Raw genomic sequence first — 22,549 nt, 5'->3', positions numbered from 1 at the left:
TTACCAACCTCCTCTGCTACTTAACTGACCAGATCAATATCCCAGGAGTTTACTTGACTTGATGCTTTACTCTGATTAAAAAGTGTTCCTTTCATTTTTTGGAGCAGTGTACAATAGACTTAGAAGAAAGCAGAGGCTGCTTGTGTGTTGAGCAAATATGGCTGCCCCTACACGTACATATATAAATATACACTAGCAAGGATTTTAGAACATTTAACACAACCTAAAAAATGCTCTTGAGGCATAAAAAAAATAATATATTGTTTAGTATAAAGTGTATGTTGGGGCAAAATAAAGAAAAAGCAGTACATCTCTGCAATACGCGTGCATTTCCCCACATTTTACCCCTTTAAAGCGGTAGTATACCGCTTTTTGTGATTTTTAACTACAGGTATAAGACTTACCTGTAGGTACAATTAATATCTCCTAAACCTGCACGGTTTAGGAGATATTTGCACTGCATGCTGCCGCTGACGCGCGCGGCGCATGCGCTCTGAAGGTCCGGCGGACCTTCAGAGTTCCTTGCCGGAAAGTTGTCGTCATCGCGGCTCCGGCCAATCACAGCGCCGGAGCCGCCGAACCCGGAAGAGACGCCGAGGGATCATGTCCGCTCCCACAGCGGTGTCCGGGGGTCCGTGTCGGGGCTTCGTTCTAAGGTAAGTGTTTCATAATGAGCTAGTATGAGATGCATACTAGCTCATTATGCCTTTTTCTTGCAGGGTTTTTTTTTTTTTCCTTTGAGTATACTAACGCTTTAAAGATCCTGTAAGTACAAATATCTGTCTGCACTCAGCTCCCAAGTACTATTGTGTTCTGACAAAACACACTCTTTTTGTTGACTGAGTGGTGTCAGCCCTGCCCAGCTGTCTTTAGCTGAACTACTTAAAGCGGAGCTCTATTCAAAAGGGCAAGCTCCGCTTATTTGCCTCCTCCCCCCTCTGCTGCCACATTTGGAACCTTTCGGGGGGGGGGGGGGGCAGTTACCTGGTTTTGACAGGTACCCGATCCCACTTCCAAATGACTTAGCCACAGTGAAGTCATCCTCCGGAAGTTCGGCCCCTCTCCTCCTTGCCCCGCTTGCTGGGCCATTCACAAAGCACAGCGCGCTTCATGCATGCGCAATAGAGAAACAGCTGTGAAGCTGCGGGTTTCCCTTACTCACCTGAGAGCGGGCTCAGGTGAAGACACCGCTGAATCCCTGGACAGATAAGTGTCCTTATATTAAAAGTCAGCAGCTATGGTATTTGCTGACTTTAATTTTTTTCTGACGGAGCCTGGAGTTTCTCTTTAAAGCAGAACTAAACCCATCAATTTAACAGTTTCAAAAAACGATTACATTTCCGGCATGTGCTGGTAAACTGTAAAAAAGAAAAAGTGTAGTATACTGCGCGAACAAGAAAAACTAGCAACTAGCACACTCAACTGACAAAATACAAATAATAGAAAATGTGCAGCGCTGAGAACACAGGGATAAAATTGTGAATAAATCACTCAAATGAACAAATAATGCAGAAAAATACAAAAAATGAGTCCCAAGTACAAAAGGTGAAATAAAATCCAGAGTGATGTGTGTGATCACAGTAAACGCCGGATCCCGACACCAACAGGAAAATATTAATATGCGCTCACCAGAAGAGCTGGACCCAAACTACTGTATAGTAAATGGTAACTCTCACAGCACACTGCCCGGTTACCATGGTGATCCTTCACAGCACACTGCCCAGTAACCATGGTGACACCTCACAGCAGACTGCCCGGTTACCATGGGTACCCCTCACAGCACCCTGCCTGGTTACCATGGTTACCCCTCACGGCACACTGCCCAGTTACCACGGTGACCACTCACAGCACACTGCCCAGGTACCATGGTGACCCCTCACAGCACACTGCTCAGTTACCATGGTGACATCTCACAGTACACTGGCCGGTTACCATGGTTACCACTCACAGCACACTGGCCGGTTACCATGGCTACCCCTAACAGCACACTGCCCGGTTACCATGGTTACACTTCACAGCACACTGCCAGGTTACCATGGGTACCCCTTACAGCACCCTTCCCGGTTACCATGGTTACCCCCCAAGGCACACTGCCCGGTTACCATGGTTACACCTCAAGCCACTCTCCCTGGTCACCATGGTTACCCCTCACAGCACACTGCCCGGTTACCATGGTTACACCTCACAGCACACTGCCCAGTTACCATGGTTACCCCTCACAGCACATTACCCGGTTCCCATGGGTACCCCTCACAGCACACTGCCCGGTTACCATAGTGACCCCTCACAGCACACTGCCCAGTTACCATGGTGACCCCTCACAGCACACTGCCCGGTTACCATGGTGATCCTTCACAGCACATTGCCCAGTAACCATGGTGACCCCCCTCACAGCACACTGCCCAGTTACCATGGTGATCCTTCACAGCACATTGCCCAGTAACCATGGTGATACCTCAAAGCACACTCCCTGGTCACCATGGTTACTCCTCACAGCAGACTGCCCGGTTACCATGGGTACCCCTCACAGCACCCTGCCTGGTTACCATGGTTACCCCTCTTGGCACCCTGCCTGGTTACCATGGTTACCCCTCACGGCACACTGCCCAGTTACCACGGTGACCACTCACAGCACACTGCCCAGTTACCATGGTGACCCCTCACAGCACACTGCCCGGTTACCATGGTTACACCTCACAGCACACTGCCCGGTTACCATGGGTACCCCTTACAGCACCCTGCCCGTTTACCATTGTTACCACTCACAGCACACTGCCCAGTTACCATGGTGATCCCTCACAGCACACTGCCCAGTTACCATGGTTACCCCTCATAGCACATTGCCCGGTTCCCATGGGTACCCCTCACAGCACACTGCCCGGTTACCATAGTGACCCCTCACAGCACACTGCCCAGTGACCACTCACAGCACACTGCCCAGTTACCATGGTGACCCCTCACAGTACACTGCCCGGTTACCATGGTGATCCTTCACAGCACACTGCCCAGTAACCATGGTGACACCTCACAGCACACTGCCTGGTTACCATAGTGACCCCTTACAGCACACTGCCCAAGTTACCATGGTGACTCCTCACAGCACACTGCCTGGTTACCATAGTTACCCCTCACAGCACACTGCCCAAGTTACCATGGTGACTCCTCACAGCACACTGCCTGGTTACCATAGTTACCCCTCACAGCACACTGCCCAAGTTACCATGGTGACACCTCACAGCACACTGCCTGGTTACCACGGTGATACCTCACAACACACTGCCCAGGTTACCATGGTTACCCCTCACAACACACAGCCCGGTTACCATGGTGATCCATCACAGCACACACCCCCAGTAACCATGGTTACACCTCACAGCACACTGCTTGGTTACCATGGTTACACCTCACAGCACACAGCCCAGTTACCATGGTTACCCCTTACAGCACACTGCCCGGTTACCATGGTAATCCCTCAGAGAACACTCAGGAAAACCTCTTCCCCATAAGTACCTTTATCTGACATCCTGCAGTGCAGGTAGAAGTGTCCTGGTTGGGGTTTGAACTCGAGCAACCCAATACTGCAAAGTGCTGACCACTAAGACATTCTACTGCTCTGTCCTTCTCTTCAATCTGCATCTCTCTTGAAGAATGATCTTCTAGCTTAAATATCATAGGAAAATAGACAATCCACTCCTTCGGAAGTGCTAATTGCGTTGCAGGTACCTTTTAGGCCATTTTAGGCATTCTAGCAGCCTACGAAAGGAGGTACAAAAAAACCCGCTCAAAGATCTTCCTCAGCTGCATATTTCTTGCAGGAATTGTTTGAAGAGAGCTAAATTGGCCAATTGACTGGTCCTGCAAGGAGAAGCTTGACATTGTCAGAGTAGAGTTGTAACAGACATGGTTTAAGGCACAGGTGTCAAACACAAGGCCCGCGGGCCGAATGCGGTCCCCCAGGTAATTTCATGTGGCCCTCGCACCCCTCATGCAGCTGTGGCAGCCCCCTTGTCTCTGCCCCCACCTTTTCTCTGTAGTCGGCAGCAGAGAGGACAGAACTCCTTTGCCAGATCCTGCAGTACTCTGTGCAGCTGCAGAAAGGCTCGTCTTTGCCCCCCTCTTCCTCAGCAGTCCGCATCAGACAGGAGGGCAGAACTCCTCCTACAGATCCTGCAGGAGGCAGCCGCAACACCACCTTGTCTCTGCCTCCCCTGGTCTCAGCATTCAGCAGACTCTGGAAGCTAACTCCAGCCCTTCTCTGGTTCTCCTCCAGACCCTGCACTTCTTCCCAGATCCACCCTCTGGTAAGGGGGTACATTGTGATGTAAGGGGGCTTGGGGTGCTCTGGACATACATATGCTCCCCCCAAATTTTTTGCTTTTTTAATCTTACAGATATAACCGGCCCTTTGAGGGAAACCATAATGCTGATGCGGCCCGCGATGGAAGTGGAGTTTGACACCCCTGGTTTAAGGCATGAGCAGCAAAGGCCCAGTTTTCGGTGTGCATAATACATGTAGATCTGGAGACGCTTAACCACTTAACCCCCGGAGGATTTGGCTGCTCAAAGACCAGACCCTTTTTTGCAATTCGGCACTGCGTGACTTTAACGGACAATTGCGCGGTCGTGCAATGCTGTACCCAAATGAAATTGACGTCCTTTTTTTCCACAAACAGAGCTTTCTTTTGGTGGTATTTGATCACCTGTGCGATTTTTACTTTTTGCGCTATAAACAAAAAAAGAGCGACAATTTTGAAAAAATAACAATATTTTTCACATTTTTTTTATATGAAATTCCCCCCAAAAAAATGTAAAAATCAAAATTTTTTAACATTTTAGGCCAATTCGTTTTCTGCTACATATTTTTTCTTAAAAAAAAATCCCAATAAGTATTTTGATTGGTTTGCGCAAAAGTTATTGTGTTTACTAACTAAGGGAAAGATTTATGTCATTTTTATTGTTTTTTTTTTTTAACGAGTAACGGCGGCGATCTGCGATTTTTTTTTGCGGGACTGCGACATTGCGGCGGACAGATCGGACCCTTGACTGACATTTTTGACACTTTTGGGGTTACCAGTGACATTTCTACAGTAATCAGTGCTATACATATGCACTGTTACTGTAAAAATGATACTGGCAGGGAAGGGGTTAATTTTATTAGTGATCAAGGGGTTAAGTGTGTCCCTAGGGGTGTGTTTCTAACTGTGGGGGGGGCGTGGCTTTTGATGTAACCACAGAGACATACGATCCTACATAGCAGGATCGTATGATCTCTGCAGTTACATCAGGGAGAATGACAGACGGCTTTGTTTACATCAGCCACCTGCCTTTCTCCCTCTCCAGCGGGAGGTCCAATATGACCACAGGAGGTCGCACTTACCCTGTAGCAAGATAATGCTCATAAGATCGTATAGGGTATAAAAAAACTCTCAGACCTGTCCCCAATCTGTCCTTACGGACCGATGGATCCCATCTGAGTGCAAGAGAGAAAAGGGCATATAGTGTAGAGATTACAAAAGGTTAGTAGTCACTCACGCTTAAGCAAAGGATGCAGCAGATCGTGTCAGACAGGTGCAGACAGCGCCGGAGAAGTTTACGCGTTCCAAACTCGGCGAGCTGCGGACCGGAAGTGACGTTGACGTTAGGTTCCGCCCTACGCGTTTCGTCATTGGACGTCTACGGGAGCGGTCAACTACGTCACTTTGCCCAGGAGGGGCTGACTACCACAGTAAATATACTGTGGGCTCGGCAAGTGGTTAAGGAGACCCGCAGAAGGGCTGCCAATCCAGGAACAGTATCAGTAGGGAGACATTGCACCCCTCCAGCTATAACCTGCTCAGAGCATACAGACATAGAGGTATACGGCTGCAGAGGATTTGTTGCAGAAATAAATCTCAGTAAGATTAAGGGAGAACTCCACATTGTTAAGAAAATAAATATAATCACATGTACAATTCCTATTTAAGCCATACAGTCATTTATTAACCACTTGCGACCAGCCGCCATAGCTTTACGGCGGCAGGTCAACTCTGTCCCGCGAAATGAGGTACCTGTACGTCATTTCGCGGGACTGCTACTGGGGGAGATCATTGCCTACAGGGGGAGCCAATCAGCGGGTCCGGCAGCCGCGATGTCAGCTGGGCCCCCGCGATTGCTCCCCGTGGAGACAGAACGGCAGTCTGCCATTGTAACCATAGCAGACCACTGTTCTGTCAATTATGAACACAGGGATCCTGTGTTCCTCTTATTTAGTAACAAAGGTCTCTGTGTTCATACAGCAAGCCCATCCTCCGCACAGTTAGAAAGCACCCCCTAGGGCAGTGATGGTGAACCTTGGCACCCCAGATGTTTTGGAACTACATTTCCCATGATGGTCAACTACATTGTGCACAAGCATCATGGGAAATGTAGTTCCAAAACATCTGGAGTGCCAAGGTTCGCCACCACTGCCCTAGGGACACATTTAACCCTTTGATCGCCCCTGGTGTTAACCCCTTCCCTGCCAGTGTCATTAGTATAGTAACAGTGCATATTTTTAGCACTGATTACTGTAGTAATGTCACTAGTCCCCCCAAAAGTGTCAAAAATGTCAGTTAGATATCGGTCCACAGTCCCGCTAAAAATCGCTGATTGCCGCCATTACTATTTTGTAGACGCAAAAACGTTTGCGCAAACCAATCAATATACACTTATTGGGATTTTTTTTTACCAAAAATATGTATCAGAATACAAATTGGCCTAAAAGGATGACAAAATTTTATTTTGAGTTTATTTTTTGTATTGGAAATGTTATATAGCAGAAAGTAAAATAATTTTTTTTTTTTTTTTTTTTCCCAGAATTTTCTTTTCTTGTTTATAGCGCAAAAAATAAAAATCGCAGAGGTGATCAAATACCACCAAAAGAAAACTCTATTGTTGGGAAAAAAAGGACATCAATTTTATTTGGGTACAGCGTCGCACGACCGCGCAGTTGTCAGTTAAAATAACGCAGTGCCATATAACCCCTTCCCAGCCAGTGTCATTAGTACAGTGACAGTGTGTATTCTTAGCACTGATCACTGTATTAGTGTCACTGGTTCCCACAAAGTGTCAGTGTCAGATTGTCTGTCGCAATATTGTAGTCCCGCTATAAGCCGCTAATCGGCGCTATAAATAGTATAAAAAAAATTCCAGTATATATACCATTGTTTGTAGACGCTATAAAATTTGAGCAAACCAATCAATATACGCTTATTTGGATTTTTTTTAACAAAAATATGTAGCAGAATACAGATTGGCCTAAATTCATGAAGGAATGTGATTTTTTAAAAAATGTTTTCTTATTGGACGTGTTTTATAGCAGCAAGTAAAAAATATTGTTTCTTTTTCAAAATTGTCGGTCTTCTTTTTTTGTTGTTTTGTTTTATTTATTTTTTTTGCGTTTATAGAAAAAAAAATAAAAACCCAGTGGTGATCAAATGCCACCAAAAAAAATCTCTATTTGTGGTTAAAAAATGACATAAATTGAATCTATGTACAGCATTTCATGACCACGCAATTGTCAATTAAAGTAACGCAGTGCCGTATGTCCTCAACATTTCAGGCCAATTTGTTTTCTGCTACATATTTATGGTAAAAAAAATCACAATAAGTGTTTTTTGATTGGTTTGCGCAAAAGTTATTGCGTTTACTAACTACGGGAAAGATTTATGTAATTTTTATTGTTTATTTTTTTTTTACTAGTATTGGTGGCGATCTGCGTTTTTTTTTTTGCAGGACTGCGACATTGCGGCGGACAGATCGGACCCCTAACTGACATTTTTGACACTTTTGGGGGTACCAGTGACATTACTACAGTAATCAGTGCTAAAAATATGCACTGTCACTGTAATAATGACACTGGCAGGGAAGGGGTTAACTTTATTGGTGATCAAGGGGTTAAATGTATGCCTCATGCTTCCTGACGTGTGTGGGGGGAGGGGGTTGTGTGACACAGACACAGATCGCAGGTTCAGCTATGCTGAATCCTGTAATCTGACCCTGCCTGTCACAGAGGAGATCCGCCCGCTTTGTTTACACAAGCGGGCGGATCTCCACACTCGATCCCCGACGATCGGGGAAGTGGCGGTGATCACCGCCTCTCCTCCCCTGGCTCGACTCCTGCTGTGTCTGAATACAGTGGGAGCGAGCCTCAGGTGGCGCGTGCGCGCCGCCGAGAGGGGGCGGGATCCACCGACGTAGGTCTACATTGCTGGATGATAACGAGCCACTTTGCCGCAGTACCAGCTCAGTGAGTGGTCGGCAAGTGGTTAACCACTTCCCCAAAATGGATGTACTTATACATCCTTGGGGTTCAGTGGTAATACCGGGACGATGCCTGCACCTACAGGCATCATTACGGTATCATTTATTGCAGCCAGCGATTCGGTTTCTTTAAAAAAAAAAATAATTAAAACTGCAGTTCAAATTGTTGTTTCTTTATCGTTCATTAAAGGGATTGTAAATGATTACCTTGTAAAACAACCCATGCAGTTTAAAGCGGAGTTCCAGCCATTTACTCACCTGTCCAACGGTCCAGTGATGCGGCCGCCGGAAGCCTCGATCCTCTCCCTCGGCGCCGGCATCACTGCTGTGGGCACCCGGCTGTTACAGTTTGCAGCTTCACAGCCGGGTACCCACTGCGCATGCGCGAGTCGCGCTGCGCGCCGTGATTGTCCGGTAATCTTCTGGGACCTCTGATGTGTCCCAGAAGATTGCAGGGAGGGAGGGGGAGAGGAGAACTTCCGCTCAGGGCGCCGCGGCGCTCCGAGCGGAAGTGGGAGCGGGTACATGTCAAAACTAAGTACCTGCTCCCCCCCCCAAAAAATGACATGCCAAATGTGGCATGTCGGGGGGTCAGGACTCCCTAAAGCGGAAGTTCCACTTTTGGGTGGAACTCCGCTTTAAAATAGAAATTAAATGCACAACATTTTTGTACAGATATAAAAAAAAAAACATTTTAAATACCTTTTTTCCCTTTTTTTTTCAAGTGGTCACATTCCCTTTGTTCTCAGCTGCATAAGACCGGGGGGAGGAGAAGCAGGAGCACACTAAGCCTCCCAGTGAATGGCTGTGCAGCGAGGGCACGTCAGGACGAGTCTGATCATTGGAGGAGAGCATATGGAGTTCCCAGCATAGCTAGAGAATTGACCACGCTGTATTCTCCTGCTTAGTGCGGTCAGTTTTTCATAGAAAAGCAGAGGGATTGGCAGGAACAGCAAGGATTTCACATAAAAGAAGCAATACAAAGAGAAGAGGGTACTTTCTCATACATTTACATGGTGCAGCAGACACATTTCAAGGAATATGAAGTGTTGGGGTAATGCTTTAATGCTGAGCTATGGGAATTATCAATTTTTGTTTTTTTAATTTACATTGGGCTAGCTTGGTTACCTGAAATTATCAATATTTGATATTCAGAGGATTCAAAAAATGACTGCAGTAGTATTTGCCACATACAAGAAGCGCTTTCCTGTTCCGGCAGTGCTAGACCGGCTTCCCCTCTGGGACACCGAAGACAGAGAGTCGCTCAATTGGCACCTCCACCATTCAGAAAACATTCTTTTCAATCAATACAATCTGGTTTGCTGGAGAACGCACTGGACTGACTGGGCTGACATGGTTGTGGGTGGGTGATTGTGTGGGCAAAGCGGAAGAGGTCCCATCCAGTAGGTCATGCCCAACGGTGGATGGTGATGGTGGACCCTCTTTTAGGCTTGGGCTGCTACCTTTCTGATACGGCCTTATGGTTATTTCAGTGAGAAGTCATAGAGACCTGTGATCCTATATAGAAGGATCACAGGTGCTCTGTGATCATTCCAGGAAGAAGAACGGTCAGCTGTGTTTACAACAGCCGACCGTTCTTCTCTCTCAGCGGGGAGCGATCGCGGTTGTCAGGCAGCAATCGGAGCCACCTGACCCATGCATTCGAGTCCCCGCTGCCGAGTGGGGGCGTGAGAGCGCCGCCAGCGGTACGCACTCGCCCCTACCTGCCGGCACGCCACCAACGTAGACCGACGTCGGTTTGCACAGGAGGACCGCACTGCCGCAGTAAAAAGGCGGCGGGCGGTTCGTAACCGATTAAGGCAAGTACAAAAAACTGGATTTTTGTCTTACCGTAAAATCCTTTTCTCTGAGCTTCACTGACAGACACAGCTTCAAGTCTTCAGACCATTGGTATGGTGAGCAGTGTCCCCCCACCTTTCCTGCGGAATTGCTGGGGTGGTTTGCAGGCCCCCCCCCTGGGGATGGTAGGCCCCCGAGGAGGAGGGGGAAGCACAAGGGGAAGGAAGGACACAGGGGGGGGGGGGCTACCAACCATCCCCAGGAGGGGCCCGCGACTACCCCAGCAATTCCGCAGGAAAGGAGGGGGGACACTACTCACCATACCAATGGTCTGAAGACTTGAAGCCGTGTCTGTCAGTGAACGAAAGAGAAATCCTGTTTTCCTAATCATTAATTTACCACTTCCAGTCCTTAGGCTGTTAATAAATGACCTACGATTGAAGTGGTTAAACCGGGTTCAGAGTCATGACTGTCAGGCACCGGCTCTCTGCTCTGCCCCTCTAGCACTCACTGGAGCGCTGGGCTGTGGAGGGGACGGGAGCAGCTGGCTCGCTTAGTGGCTCCCTGAGAGGCTGAGCCAGCTGCCCGGTCCAGGCTTCTGGAGGGATGGTCGGGATCTTTACAGAGCCTGGACCAGCTCTGTGACGTCAGCTGACAGCGAGCTTTAGCTCGCTGTCAGCTGAAACGGGTCACAGGAGTGCAGAACAAACTGCACTCCTGTGACCCATAGGAGAAGTACAGCCAAAAAAGCTTTGACTATACTTTTCCTTTAACACTACACATATGTGTCTATGGGCGTTCCAGGTAGTGTGCTGACAGCACGAATACGGTCCACTGAATAGGCTATCACCAGCAGCCCTCAATCTGTGTTTGTGATCAGGAGACAGCAGGACAGAATCTTGATCATGAGATCTCTGTGACAGCCAATTACAGCGTTCACGTGACTGGGACACCGCCTTCTTGCATTAACGTCCAATTAAAATTAATCGGCTGCAAGGAGGCGGTAGCAAGGGGGTTAAGGAACACAGATCCCACCCCTCTGTATTTGTGATCTACTTATAATACTGCTTTCCTACAAAACTAAAGCATGATGCTAGTGGGAGGGGTTATACCTGGCTGGCCATTGGCTTTTTTTTAGTTTGGCAGTGTCTAATTACTCCTGAAGGTGGCAATATAACCCCCGCTGACGAAGTCCCGTAGGACGTAACGCGTACGGGAGGTGGAGTCTCTGACGTCACCCGCTGCTGTCTGGAGAGCTGAACGGGGAAGCATTGGATCCCGGCTCGCTACTCATGCTTGATTTGCCCAATTTAGTTAATAAAGACTCAGTGATTTTACAGTTTACACTTAGATCTCTTTCTTTATTTCTGACAGCTATGCTGTGTATGTATCTGGAATGAGGAGTATCGCACCACAATCAGAAGGATTACATCCCTTGTGTGGAGGTCCTATTGTCTGCTGGTGTTTTACCGTTTCTGATGTTTTGAGCCCATTTGACCCACTGGTGACTCAGGGGTCTTGTATTGAGGTGAGTGCAGTGGAGTGCCTCTTGGTGAAGGGAGTTTACCACACATCAGTATTTCCTGGCACCTTCCTGGTTTTTGCTGTCATCTTCTGACAAAGGACTTTTAGTGAACCTTTTATATGAACTTTTATTTGCATTTATATATTGCGCGGCACTGTTTTCTCTCTATAATATAACCCAACTGTCTGCATTATTATGGCGCTTTTCCACTGCATGGAACCGAACGGTTGGGCTCACTTTTGTGCTTTTCCGATGCTGGTACCGCATGGTACGGTGTAGGAACGGTTCGGTACGGTACGGCGGCGCTTTTCCACTGCATGGAACCGAAAGGTACGGCTCTCAAAAACAGTACCACCTCGATTGTGGTTCCAAGAGGTACCATACCCGGTACTATATCCCACAATCCTTTGCATGCAGTCACTACTAGCCACTGATTGGTCAGAGAATCCCACCCAACCAGTTGTTATTTCACCCACTTAACTTAAGTACTACTTTAGTGGAAAAGCAAACCATACCGTACCGTACCGAACCGTTCCAACACCGTACCATGCGGTACCAGCAGTGGAAAAGCAAACCGGGCCAAGCAGGGCCGAGTAGAGCCGAGCCGGTACTTGCAATGGAAAAGTGCCATTACTGATCCGGTGTCCAATAATAAATTTCCAAAAACATTTTTAAGATTTAACAGTAAGCCCAAAAGTCCTTACTTACAGAGGAACACATACTATATGAACTTTTTCATGTCTCATAAGATACGATTTCCGAGAAAAACATTTTCCACATTCGGAACATGAATACGGCTTGTTACCCTTATGAACATTTTCGTGTGCAACAAGATTAGATTTCCGAGAAAAGCACTTCCCGCATTCGGAACAGGAAAGCGGCTTGTCCCCCTTATGAACATTTTCATGTTCGATCAGATTGGATTTGCTCGAAAAGCATTTGCCGCATTCCGAACACGAATACGGTTTTAGCCCCGAGTGGGTTCTCTGGTGTTTAGTAAGGTTCGAGCTTTCGGCAAAACATCTCCCGCAATCGTTACAAGAGAAAGGCTTTTCCCCCGTGTGAGTCCTTTCGTGCAAAACAAGATGGGCTCTCTGGCTGAAACACTTTCCGCACACTGGACATGTGAACGGTTTGAAACCCGTGTGAGACCTCTGATGGGAGATCAACTTGTCTCGCCAAGTAAAGCATTTCCCGCAGATGGCGCATGAAAATGGTCTCTCGCCCGAGTGACTTCTCTGGTGTCTAACCAGATTAGATCTTTTCCCGAAACATTTGCCGCATTCGCTGCAGGAAAACTTTTTCAGGCCCGTGTGAGTTCTTTCATGCGATACGAGGTCAGCTCTCTGTTCAAAGCATATCCCGCATGCTGAACATGAATATGGCTCCTCCTCAACCCCAGCTTTAGGATTCAAAGATAGCTTCTCTTCTGTGTGGCACTTCTGGTGCAAGAGAAGTTCTTCCCTTTCCGTAAAACACTTCTCGCATTCTGGACAGGAAAATGGCTTCACCCCCGGGTGCGACCTCAGATGTAAAAGAAGGTTTTCCCTCCGGGTAAAACTTTTGTTGCATTCGGAACAGGAAAACGGCTTTTCCCCAGTGTGAGACCTCTGATGGTAGATGAGCTTTTCTCTCCGAGTGAAACATTTTCCGCACTCAGCACAGGAAAATGGCTTCAGCCCTGTGTGCGATCTTTGATGTATAATGAGATTTTCTCTTTGGGTAAAACGCTTTCCGCATTCCGAACAAATGAATGGCTTCTCCCCTGTGTGGATCCTCTGATGCGCCATCAGGATTTTTCTACGGGTAAACTGTTTCCCGCATTCGGCACAGGAAAACGGCCTAATCCCCGTGTGAGATCTCTGATGTAGTTTAAGATTCTCTTTGCGGGTGAAAGTTTTTCCGCATTCGGAACACGAATAAGTCCTCTCCCCCACGTGACTTTTCTGGTGTGATCGGAGTTCTGCTCTGTCATGAAAACATTTGCCACACTCAGAACATGGGAACATTCTGTAGAGTCCTGGGAGAATGGGGTTCATTTCTGAAGAACCGGCTATGACGTTACCATCTTCTTTTTCTCCATCTGCGAATATAATGTGACTCTGCTTTGAGTTATTCCTGATGTATCGTCCATCTGGAGGGAAAAAAGAAGGGGAATGAGAATAACTGTGGCCTCATAAGACATTTGGAGGGTTTTACAGTGAGTCGTTCTTGATCCCTAAATAAAGCCAATAACATGAATTGACCCCTTTAAACCACAGGAGTCAGCACCTACATATTCATTCGCAGAAAATGTTAGCAAATGCTATTCTCTATACTCCATGTTATGTTCTATAAACTCCCTTAACCACTTCAACACCAGGCCAATTCTAAAACTACCGTGTTTCCCCGAAAATAAGACCTACCCTGAAAATAAGGCCTACTGTTCTTTTCGGGGAGGGCTGCAATATAAGCCCTACCCCGAAAATAAGCCCTAGTTTAGTGTTTGTAGAATCCTAGAATCCACTTTTATACTGTTTTATATAATGTCCAGTGTGTGTTTCTGTAATCTAATAGTGTGAAATACATTTTTTACAGCGCAACTTGGCGCTCAGCTGATTCCCCGCTCTGCTCTTCTCCTCTTCTCATAGCTGTCAGCGGGGGATCTCAGCCCCTCCCCTCTGTAGTGTTCAGAGCGGGTCACGGAAGCACTGAGCATTATATTATAATAGTGTGAAATACCTTCATTACAGCGCCACTTGGCGCTCAGCTGATTCCCCGCTCTGCTCTTCTCCTCTTCTCATAGCTGTCAGCGGGGGATCTCAGCCCCTCCCCTCTGCAGTGTTCAGAGCGGGTCACAGAAGCGCCAAGCATTATATTATAATAGTGCGAAATACCTTCATTACAGCGCCGCTCGGCGCTCAGCTGATTCCACACTCTGCTCTTCTCCTCTTCTCATAGCTGTCAGCAGGGAATCTCAGCCCCTCCCCTCTGTAGTATTCAGAGCGGGTCACAGAAGCGCCGAGCATTATATTATAATAGTGTGAAATACCTTCATTACAGTGCCACTCTGCGCTTCCGTGACCCCCAGCTGTCAGCGAGGAGAAGAGAAGGAAGAGCAGTGGGAAATCAGCTGAGTGCCAAGCGGCGCTATACCAAAGGTATTTCACACTTTTAAAATATAATGCTCTGCGCTTCTGTGACCCGCTCTGAGGGGAGGGGCTGAGATCCCCTATTGACAGCTATGAGAAGAGAAGCAGAGGAGAGCAGAGCAGGAGATTAGCTGAGTGGCGCTGTACTGAAGGTATTTCCCACTATTCGATTACAGAAACGCACTGGACATTATATAAAACAGTCATAAAGTGGGTTCTAGTATTTTACGAACACTAAACTAGGTTGACAGGCAGGGAGGGAGACGGGATAGCACATTACACATAAGACCTACCCCGAAAATAAGCCCTACTGTGTCTTTTAGTGCCAAAATTAATATAAAACCCGGGCTTATTTTCGGGAAAACACAGTATGTAAAAATCTACATTTGTTTGCTAGAAAATGACTTAGAACCCCGAACACTATGTATATTTTAAGTAGAGGCCCTAGAGAAAAAAAATGGTGGGTGTTGCAATTTTTCAGGTCACTCGGTATTTGCACAGCGGCTTTTCACACGCAGTTTTTTTGGGGGGAAAAATAAACTTTATTGAATTTTAATGCACAAAAACACAATATAACACCCAATTGTTTGGTAAAATATAAAGATGATGTTGCGCTGAGTAAATAGATACCTAACATGTCACACTTTAAAATTGCACATGCTGGTGGTACAGCGCCAAACGACGGTACTTAAAAATCTCCATAGAGACATTTTATAAGCCTTTACAGGTTACCAGTTTAGAGTTCCACAGGAGGTCTTGTGCTAGAATTATTGTTCTCATTCTGACATTCACAGCGATACCTCAACATTTACATATGCATGCGCAACCTACATATGTGTTTCGCCTTTGCAAGCAAGCTTTGGGTCGGAGATGCTTTAAATGTTGGGTTGTTTTTTTTTAAATGTTATTATTTATTTTATTTAAAAAAATATTACACTGTATCTTTCTTTTTTTAAACCCCTTTGTTTGCTACCAGAAAGGATGGATAACATCCCTTGTAATAGCATGGACCAGGTAAGGTCCTTTTTTCTTATGGAGAGATCTGCGGTATTTTAGACCCCATATTTCTCCTCTGCCCTCTAAAGCATCTAATCAAACCAAGATTGGTTTGATCAGCTGCTTGTTCAAGGCGGTAATGGCTTGTTTACATGAGACCGAAACCGGAAGTGATGAAATCCTCATCGCATCTTGTTTCTGACATTAAGGTGGAGTTCCACCCAAAAGTGGAACTTACGCTCATTTGCTTCCTCCCCCCCCCCCCCTCCAGTGCCACATTTGGCCCCTTTCAGGGGGGAGGGGGGAACGGGTACCTGTTTTTGACAGGTACCCATCCCTACTTCCGGGAGACGGCGCCGTCTGACCCCCTCCTCCTTCCCCCACCGCCGAGCCAATCTGAATGCGCAGCGCGCTTCGCACATGCGCAGTATGGACCCGCCCGTGAAGCCGCAAGGCTTCACTGCCGGGTTACCTTACCGGCAATGGCAGCGGCAGCAACTGACAGCCGATGGAAACATTGGCTGCGGTGCCGACATTGCTGGACTCCAGGACAGGTAAGTATCCTAATATTAAAAGTCAGAAGCTACAATATGTGTATTTGTATATGTATGTATATGTAAAAATCCATACCAAATGTGAATTTTTTGAAGGGGGAGGCTGGAAAACCGCTTTAAAGAGTGGAGGGGGGGAGACATCAGTTCCTCTCAATATATCCTAGGAACTGGATGCTGCCAGTCGCACGGGGGGGGGGGGGGAGGGGGGCCAGTAAAGGCGGCGGTGGGAGGGGGGGTAGAACCCTTTTCCGCCACCACAAAAAGTAATCTAGGGGCTTCTTAGCTGCTAGGATTACTTTTACATTAAAGGGAATCGTCGGCCCTAAAAAATCATATCTGGGTTTGTTGTCCTTATTTTCTCACAAATAGAGCTTTCTTTTGGTGTTTTTATTTTTTGCGCTATAAATAATAAAAAAAAAAAAATACCCACAATTCTGAAAAAAAAAAACAATATTTTTTACTTTCTGCTATAAAACATACGCAATAAAAAACAGATCTCCCTTACAGAACAGCGGTCTGCCTTGTTTACATAGGCAGACCACCCTTCTGCCTTTCCTCTGAACGATCGTCAGGTCCCCGGCAGGTCGCCGGACCTGCTGATTGGCTCCTGCCGTGTCCAGTCACAGCGGCGCTCGCGTGCGCCCCAGATCGCGTACGCAAAATCATGTACATGTGCATGTAGTATATATGCAGCAGGAGTAAGTGGTTAAAGCAAGACTAAACCCATTAATTTAACGGTTTAAAAAAAAAATAAAAAAATACATTCCTGGCATGCCAGGAATGCTAACTGTCACATTGGTTGTGCTCTCAACTAAACTGTCGAACCATCAAATGCCGGAGCCAAAACTGATCACATGTGCAGCACCATGATAATTGAAGATTGAACAGAGGCCAAGATGGCAGCTTCCTTGGCTGAAAAGGAGACAAGGGTTTAGTTCCACTTTAACCACTTTAGCCCCGCTCACTGTGCCTCTACTGCGGCACAAAGGCTCGTTCCCGTCCAGCGACGTAGACCTACGTGCTGGACTCCTCCCCTTGTGGGCGGCGCTCGCGCGCCGCTGGAGGCTCGCTCCCGCTGTATTCAGTCACAGCGGGAGTTGGGCCAAGGGAGGAGCAGCGGCGATCGCCGCTGCTCTTCCCTGATCGTCGGGGAATCGAGTTTGGAGATCCGCCCGCTTGTGTAAACAGAGCGGGCGGATCTCCTAAGTGACAGACAGTGACAGATTGCAGGGTTCAGCATAGCTGAACATGCGATCTGTGCCTGTGTCACTCAGTCACCTCCCCCCACACACGTCAGTAAGCACTAGGCATACATTAACCCCTCCCTCTCCAATAAAATTAACCCCTTCCCTGCCAGTGTCATTTTTACAGTAACAGTGCATATGTATAGCACTGATTACTGTAGTAATGTCACTGGTACTCCCAAAAGTGTCAAAAATGTCAGTCAAGGGTCCGATCTGTCCGCTGCAATGTCGCAGTCCCACAAAAAAAAAAATCGCAGATCGCCGCCATTACTCGTTAAAAAAAGAAACACCAAAAATGACAGAAATCTTTCCCTTAGTTAGTAAACGCAATAACTTTTGCGCAAACCAATCAAAATAGGCTTATTGTGATTTTTTTTACCAAACATATGTAGCAGAAAACAAATTGGCCAAAAATGTAAAAAAATTTTGATTTTTACATTTTTTTGGGGGGGAATTTCATATAAAAAAATGTTAAAAATATTGTTGTTTTTTCAAAATAAATGCTCTTTTTTTGTTTATAGCGCAAAAAGTAAAAATCGCACAGGTGATCAAATACCACCAAAAGAAAGCTCTGTTTGTGGGAAAAAAAGGATGTAAATTTTGTTTGGGTACGGCGTCGCACGACTGCGCAATTGTCAGTTAAATTTGCACAGCGCCGAATCGCAAAAAGTGGCCCAGACGTAAGACAGCAAAATCCTCCGGTGGTAAAGTGGTTAAAGCAAGACTAAACCCATTAATTTAACGGTTAAAAAAAAAAAATACATTCCTGGCATGCCAGGAATGCTAACTGTCACATTGGTTGTGCTCTCAACTAAACTGTCGAACCATCAAATGCCGGAGTCAAAACTGATCACATGTGCAGCACCATGATAACTGAAGATTGAACAGAGGCCAAGATGGCAGCTTCCTTGGCTGAAAAGGAGAAGAGGGTTTAGTTCCACTTTATGTTTCGAGTTTTTGAACAAGGAGAATGTGTAAATTTTTTCTGTATAGAGCATTTAATGCTCACCTGTGCCGATCTCCTGTTCATCCCCCCTCATTGGTGTCTCTTCTGGGTCCTCTTTAGCTTCAACTTTATGGACAACAAGACTTTCGCTCTAAAGAACAGAAAACAATACAAACAGGAAATTCTATAAAAAATAACTTCAAGGCAGGAGATTCAAGAATCAGGAACATACAGCAGAATGAGTGACAATAAAGAATGTCCACCGACAAAGGGAGTTGGTCATTAATTTAACGGGGATCGGGGGGGGCAGGGATCGGTAATGGCAACTAACCACCCCTCCTATCCATACTCCTGCTGTGATGGGGCTCCTGGCTACTCCTCTGGCTCCCCCTCATCTCCGCAGTGCTGACGGGTCCCCCCCCCCCTCCCCTCTCCTGCCGGCTGCTGCAGGGGATGCTTTCAGGGTGGAGAACAGAGAAAGCCCCTTCCTGATCGCCATGAATAGAGTCAATAATCCATACCGATTACGGACTGTGGTCATTTATAAATATAGGCATAGTAAACTGTGTTTACTATGTTTCAGTTTTTGAATGAGTGGGAAGGTCTGTACAGAGCTATTCCTGTCCATTCATTCTGTGCAACTGAGGCAGCAGAGATAGAGATTGAGGGCTGTGTCCTCAATCTCCTTTTTCTGTCTCAAATGTAAAATAAGAAATATCAGAGGTCTGTTTAGACCCCTGGTATTTCACCAAAGCCCTCCAACAGGGCTCCTAAAAAAAAAAAAAAAGTAAAATATGCTAAAAAATAAAATCGTAACAAAAAAAAAAAATAATACAAATAAAAAACTACAGGCATACCCCGTTTTATGTTCACTCACTTTACATACACTCGCGAGTACCGACACAGCTTGGTCAGCTTGACATGGCACTACTCCCGGTTTTTAACATTGGCGGCTATAGGAAATCTTGGTCAGCTTGACATGGCACTGCTCCCTGTCTAACATTGGCATCTATGGGAAATCTTGGTCAGCTTGGCATGGCACTGCTCCCTGTCTAACATTGGCATCTATGGGAAATCTTGGTCAGCTTGACATGGCACTGCTCCCTGACTAACATTGGCATCTATGGGAAATCTTGGTCAGCTTGACATGACACTGCTGCCGGTTTTAAAGATTGGTGTCTATGGGAAATCTTGGTCCGCTATGCATGGCACTGCTCCCTGTCTAACATTGGCGTCTATGTGAAATCTCAGTCAGCCTGACATGGCACTGCTCCCAAACCATAAGTGACAATGACACCAAACTTAGGGAGCACTGAGAGGGGACCCAGGACTACAACATATCTTATTTTTTCACCGTCCAGGTTGCCTAGGTAATCTACCATATCATAGTCCTGGGTCCGATTAACATGCTCCCCAAGTTTGGTGTCCTTGTTACTTAACCACTTTACCACTAGAGCATTTTGCTGTCTTACGTCTGGGCCACTTTTTGCGATTCGGCGCTGTGCGACTTTAACTGACAATTGCGCGGTCATGCGACGCCGTACTTAAACGAAATTTACGTCCTTTTTTTCCCACAAACAGAGCTTTCTTTTGGTGGTGTTTGATCACCTGTGTGATTTTTACTTTTTGTGCTATAAACAAAAGAAGAGCGATTATTTTGAAAAAATAACAATATTTTTAACATTTTTTTAGATGTAAAAACCAATTTTTTTTTTTAATCTTTGGCCAATTTGTTTTCTGCTACCTATGTTTGGTAAAAAAAAATCGCAATAAGCGTATTTTGATTGGTTTGCGCAAAAGTTATTGCGTTTACTAACTAAGGGAAAGATTTCTGTCATTTTTGGTGTTTTTTTTTTTTTAACGAGTAATGGCGGTGATCTGCGATTTTTTTTGCGGGACTGCAACATTGCGGCGGACAGATCGGACCCTTGACTGACATTTTTGACACTTTTGGGGGTACCAGTGACATTACTGCAGTAATCAGTGCTATAAATATGCACTGTTACTGTAAGGGAACTGGCAGGGAAGGGGTTAATTTTTATTGGAGAGGGAGGGGTTAATGTATGCCTGGTGCTTACTGACGTGTGGGGGGGGAGGTCACTGAGTTAGCCAGGGACAGATCGGATGTTCAGCTATGCTGAACACTCCGATCTGTCACTCCCTGTCACTTAGGAGATCCGCCCGCTCTGTTTACACAGGCGGGCGGATCTCCAAACTAGATTCCCCGACGATCGGGGCAGAGCAGCGGCGATCGCCGCCGCTCCTCCCCTGGCCCGACTCCCGCTGTGAATGAAAACAGCGGGAGTGCGCCTCCGGCGGCGCGTGAGCGCCGCCTACAGGGGGAGGAGTCCAGCGACGTAGGTCTACATCGTCAGACCTACAAGAGCCACTTTGCTGCAGTAGCGAGCATAGTGGCTAGTGTTAAAGTGGTTAAGGTTTAGGTGCAATGCCATGTCAAGCTGAACAAGATTTCCCATAGAGCTAGTGAGAAGTGAAAAAAAGGTATTGCTTCCCTTTAGGTACATTTTCGGTTTACATACATGTTCTGCTCCCATTGTGCACTTAAAAGTGGGGCAACGCACTGACACCTTTGCCGCCATTGTGTGATGTGCTGGGTGTTCAGTGTGACCCTGTGCCTTTAAGGAGGGGTGGGCTCCCTCTAGTCACCTGTCCTCCATCTATCCCATTAAATGCATGTGCTCTCATTGTAGAGACTCTTTAAATTGTAGAGTTAGGGACTGCAGATCACAGGGTGCCTTGTCGGGGCCTGCAGCTTACGCATGTATTTGCAAATGTGTGCAAGCAAACCCCTGTTTTTAACGCATACTGTTAGACAGGTCAATTCGGTTGGTCGCTGGCTGGTTGGTAAATCTCTTCGTTTTTTTTTTTATAAAAGTGGGGTATGCCTGTACTGATACCAGTGGTGGAACTACCAGGGTCCCAAAGGTCTCACTTTATGATTTCTGGCACTGGGGCCCTAAAAGTTCCCAGTTACGCCTCTGTAAGGGTCACAAAGAAATACTCCACTCATTATAACTAGGGTGTAGACAATAATGGCAGTTGATATCTTGTAAGTCTGACTTTCTCTAAGCCTGTTACCAAAAATCTCTCCTGCTGTGTCATTTAACAAGACTAATGTCCACCTACTCCATGAGCCTGTTGGATCGCCTGATGTTCCTGTGTGGAGTCCTTGGAATACAGAGGACGGGGACATCTCTCTGGGTGATTTCTGTTACTGGATCCATCTGTAAAAGACAAACATATAGAGAAATAAGGACAATGGTAGAATCTATAAGGAGACTGCCAGGGCCATACTTTCACTGTTGGTTTATAACCAAAACCTAAATGAGAGTTCCTCTTAGATCATATAAAAGCCAGACAGATGATTGGCAGCCATGTTTGGCCATTACAACACACCATCCTCCTGTGTCTTTAGCCTTTGGTCCTCTCTGCAATTTTTAATAAACTCCTCAAAATGCTGTCCTTGTATCGTACCAAAGGATAGAGGACTTCAAAACATGGGCCATCTCTTTAACCAAGGACGTCAATGTATGTTCTTGAGTTGCAGCTACAGGCATCATCACGGTATCTTTGCTTTCAGCTGGTGATTCTCTTCTTTGTAAAAGTGATACTGGCAGCTAATGACCCACTGGTTTACTTTTACAGGTGGCTGGAGGGGGGTCCCCCCTTACGCCCACCTTCCCGTGCTCTCTCACCCCACCAGGGAACCCGGGATCGCAGCCAGCAATTTTGCCAGCTGACCACTGAGATCGTTAAGAACAAGATGATATCTATGGTATAGGACAGTGATGGCAAACCTTGGCACCCCAGATGTTTTGGAACTACATTTTCCATGATGCTCAGGCACTCTGCAGTGTAGTTGAGTATAGTTAAGCATCATGGGAAATGTAGTTCCAAAACATCTGGGGTGCCAAGGTTCGCCATCACTGGTATAGGAAATCAGAATCGATGAGCATTTTTGTCACTTTCGGTTTCCCCGATGTAAACAAACAGCGCCATTTTTAAATTGGTAAAGCATCTGATCACACCGATCATGGTGTGATCAGATGCTT

The 22,549-nt window shown here is 46.4% G+C and overlaps 2 protein-coding genes across 2 annotated transcripts in view; both read right to left on the bottom strand.

Annotated features, from left to right (window-relative positions):
• Positions 1–22,549, bottom strand: part of LOC309564368 (uncharacterized protein) — a 770,106-nt gene that overhangs the window by 365,903 nt on the left and 381,654 nt on the right. The window lies entirely within an intron of this gene.
• Positions 12,288–21,635, bottom strand: LOC309562728 (uncharacterized protein). The gene is made up of 3 exons (XM_082267015.1): positions 21,624–21,635; positions 18,540–18,627; positions 12,288–13,739 (listed from the first exon to the last, which is right to left on the bottom strand). The coding sequence occupies exons 2-3, from the start codon at positions 18,568–18,570 to the stop codon at positions 12,310–12,312; spliced, it is 1,461 nt and encodes a 486-aa protein (XP_082123141.1). The 5' UTR covers positions 18,571–18,627; positions 21,624–21,635; the 3' UTR covers positions 12,288–12,309.

The sequence above is a fragment of the Pelophylax lessonae genome (assembly GCF_965119305.1).
Source record: "Pelophylax lessonae genome assembly, chromosome: 9".
Lineage (NCBI taxonomy): Eukaryota > Metazoa > Chordata > Amphibia > Anura > Ranidae > Pelophylax > Pelophylax lessonae.
The sequence above is the reverse complement of the archived record's forward strand: the minus strand, read 5'-3'. Positions and strand labels throughout refer to the sequence as shown.

Coding starts and splice junctions, on each gene's coding strand:
- LOC309562728 (XM_082267015.1), bottom strand. CDS start 18,570: ATGAGGGGGGATGAACAGGAGATCGGCACAG. Junction 13,740..18,539: donor TGAACAGGAGATCGGCACAG/GTGAGCATTAAA, acceptor TTTTCCCTCCAG/ATGGACGATACATCAGGAAT.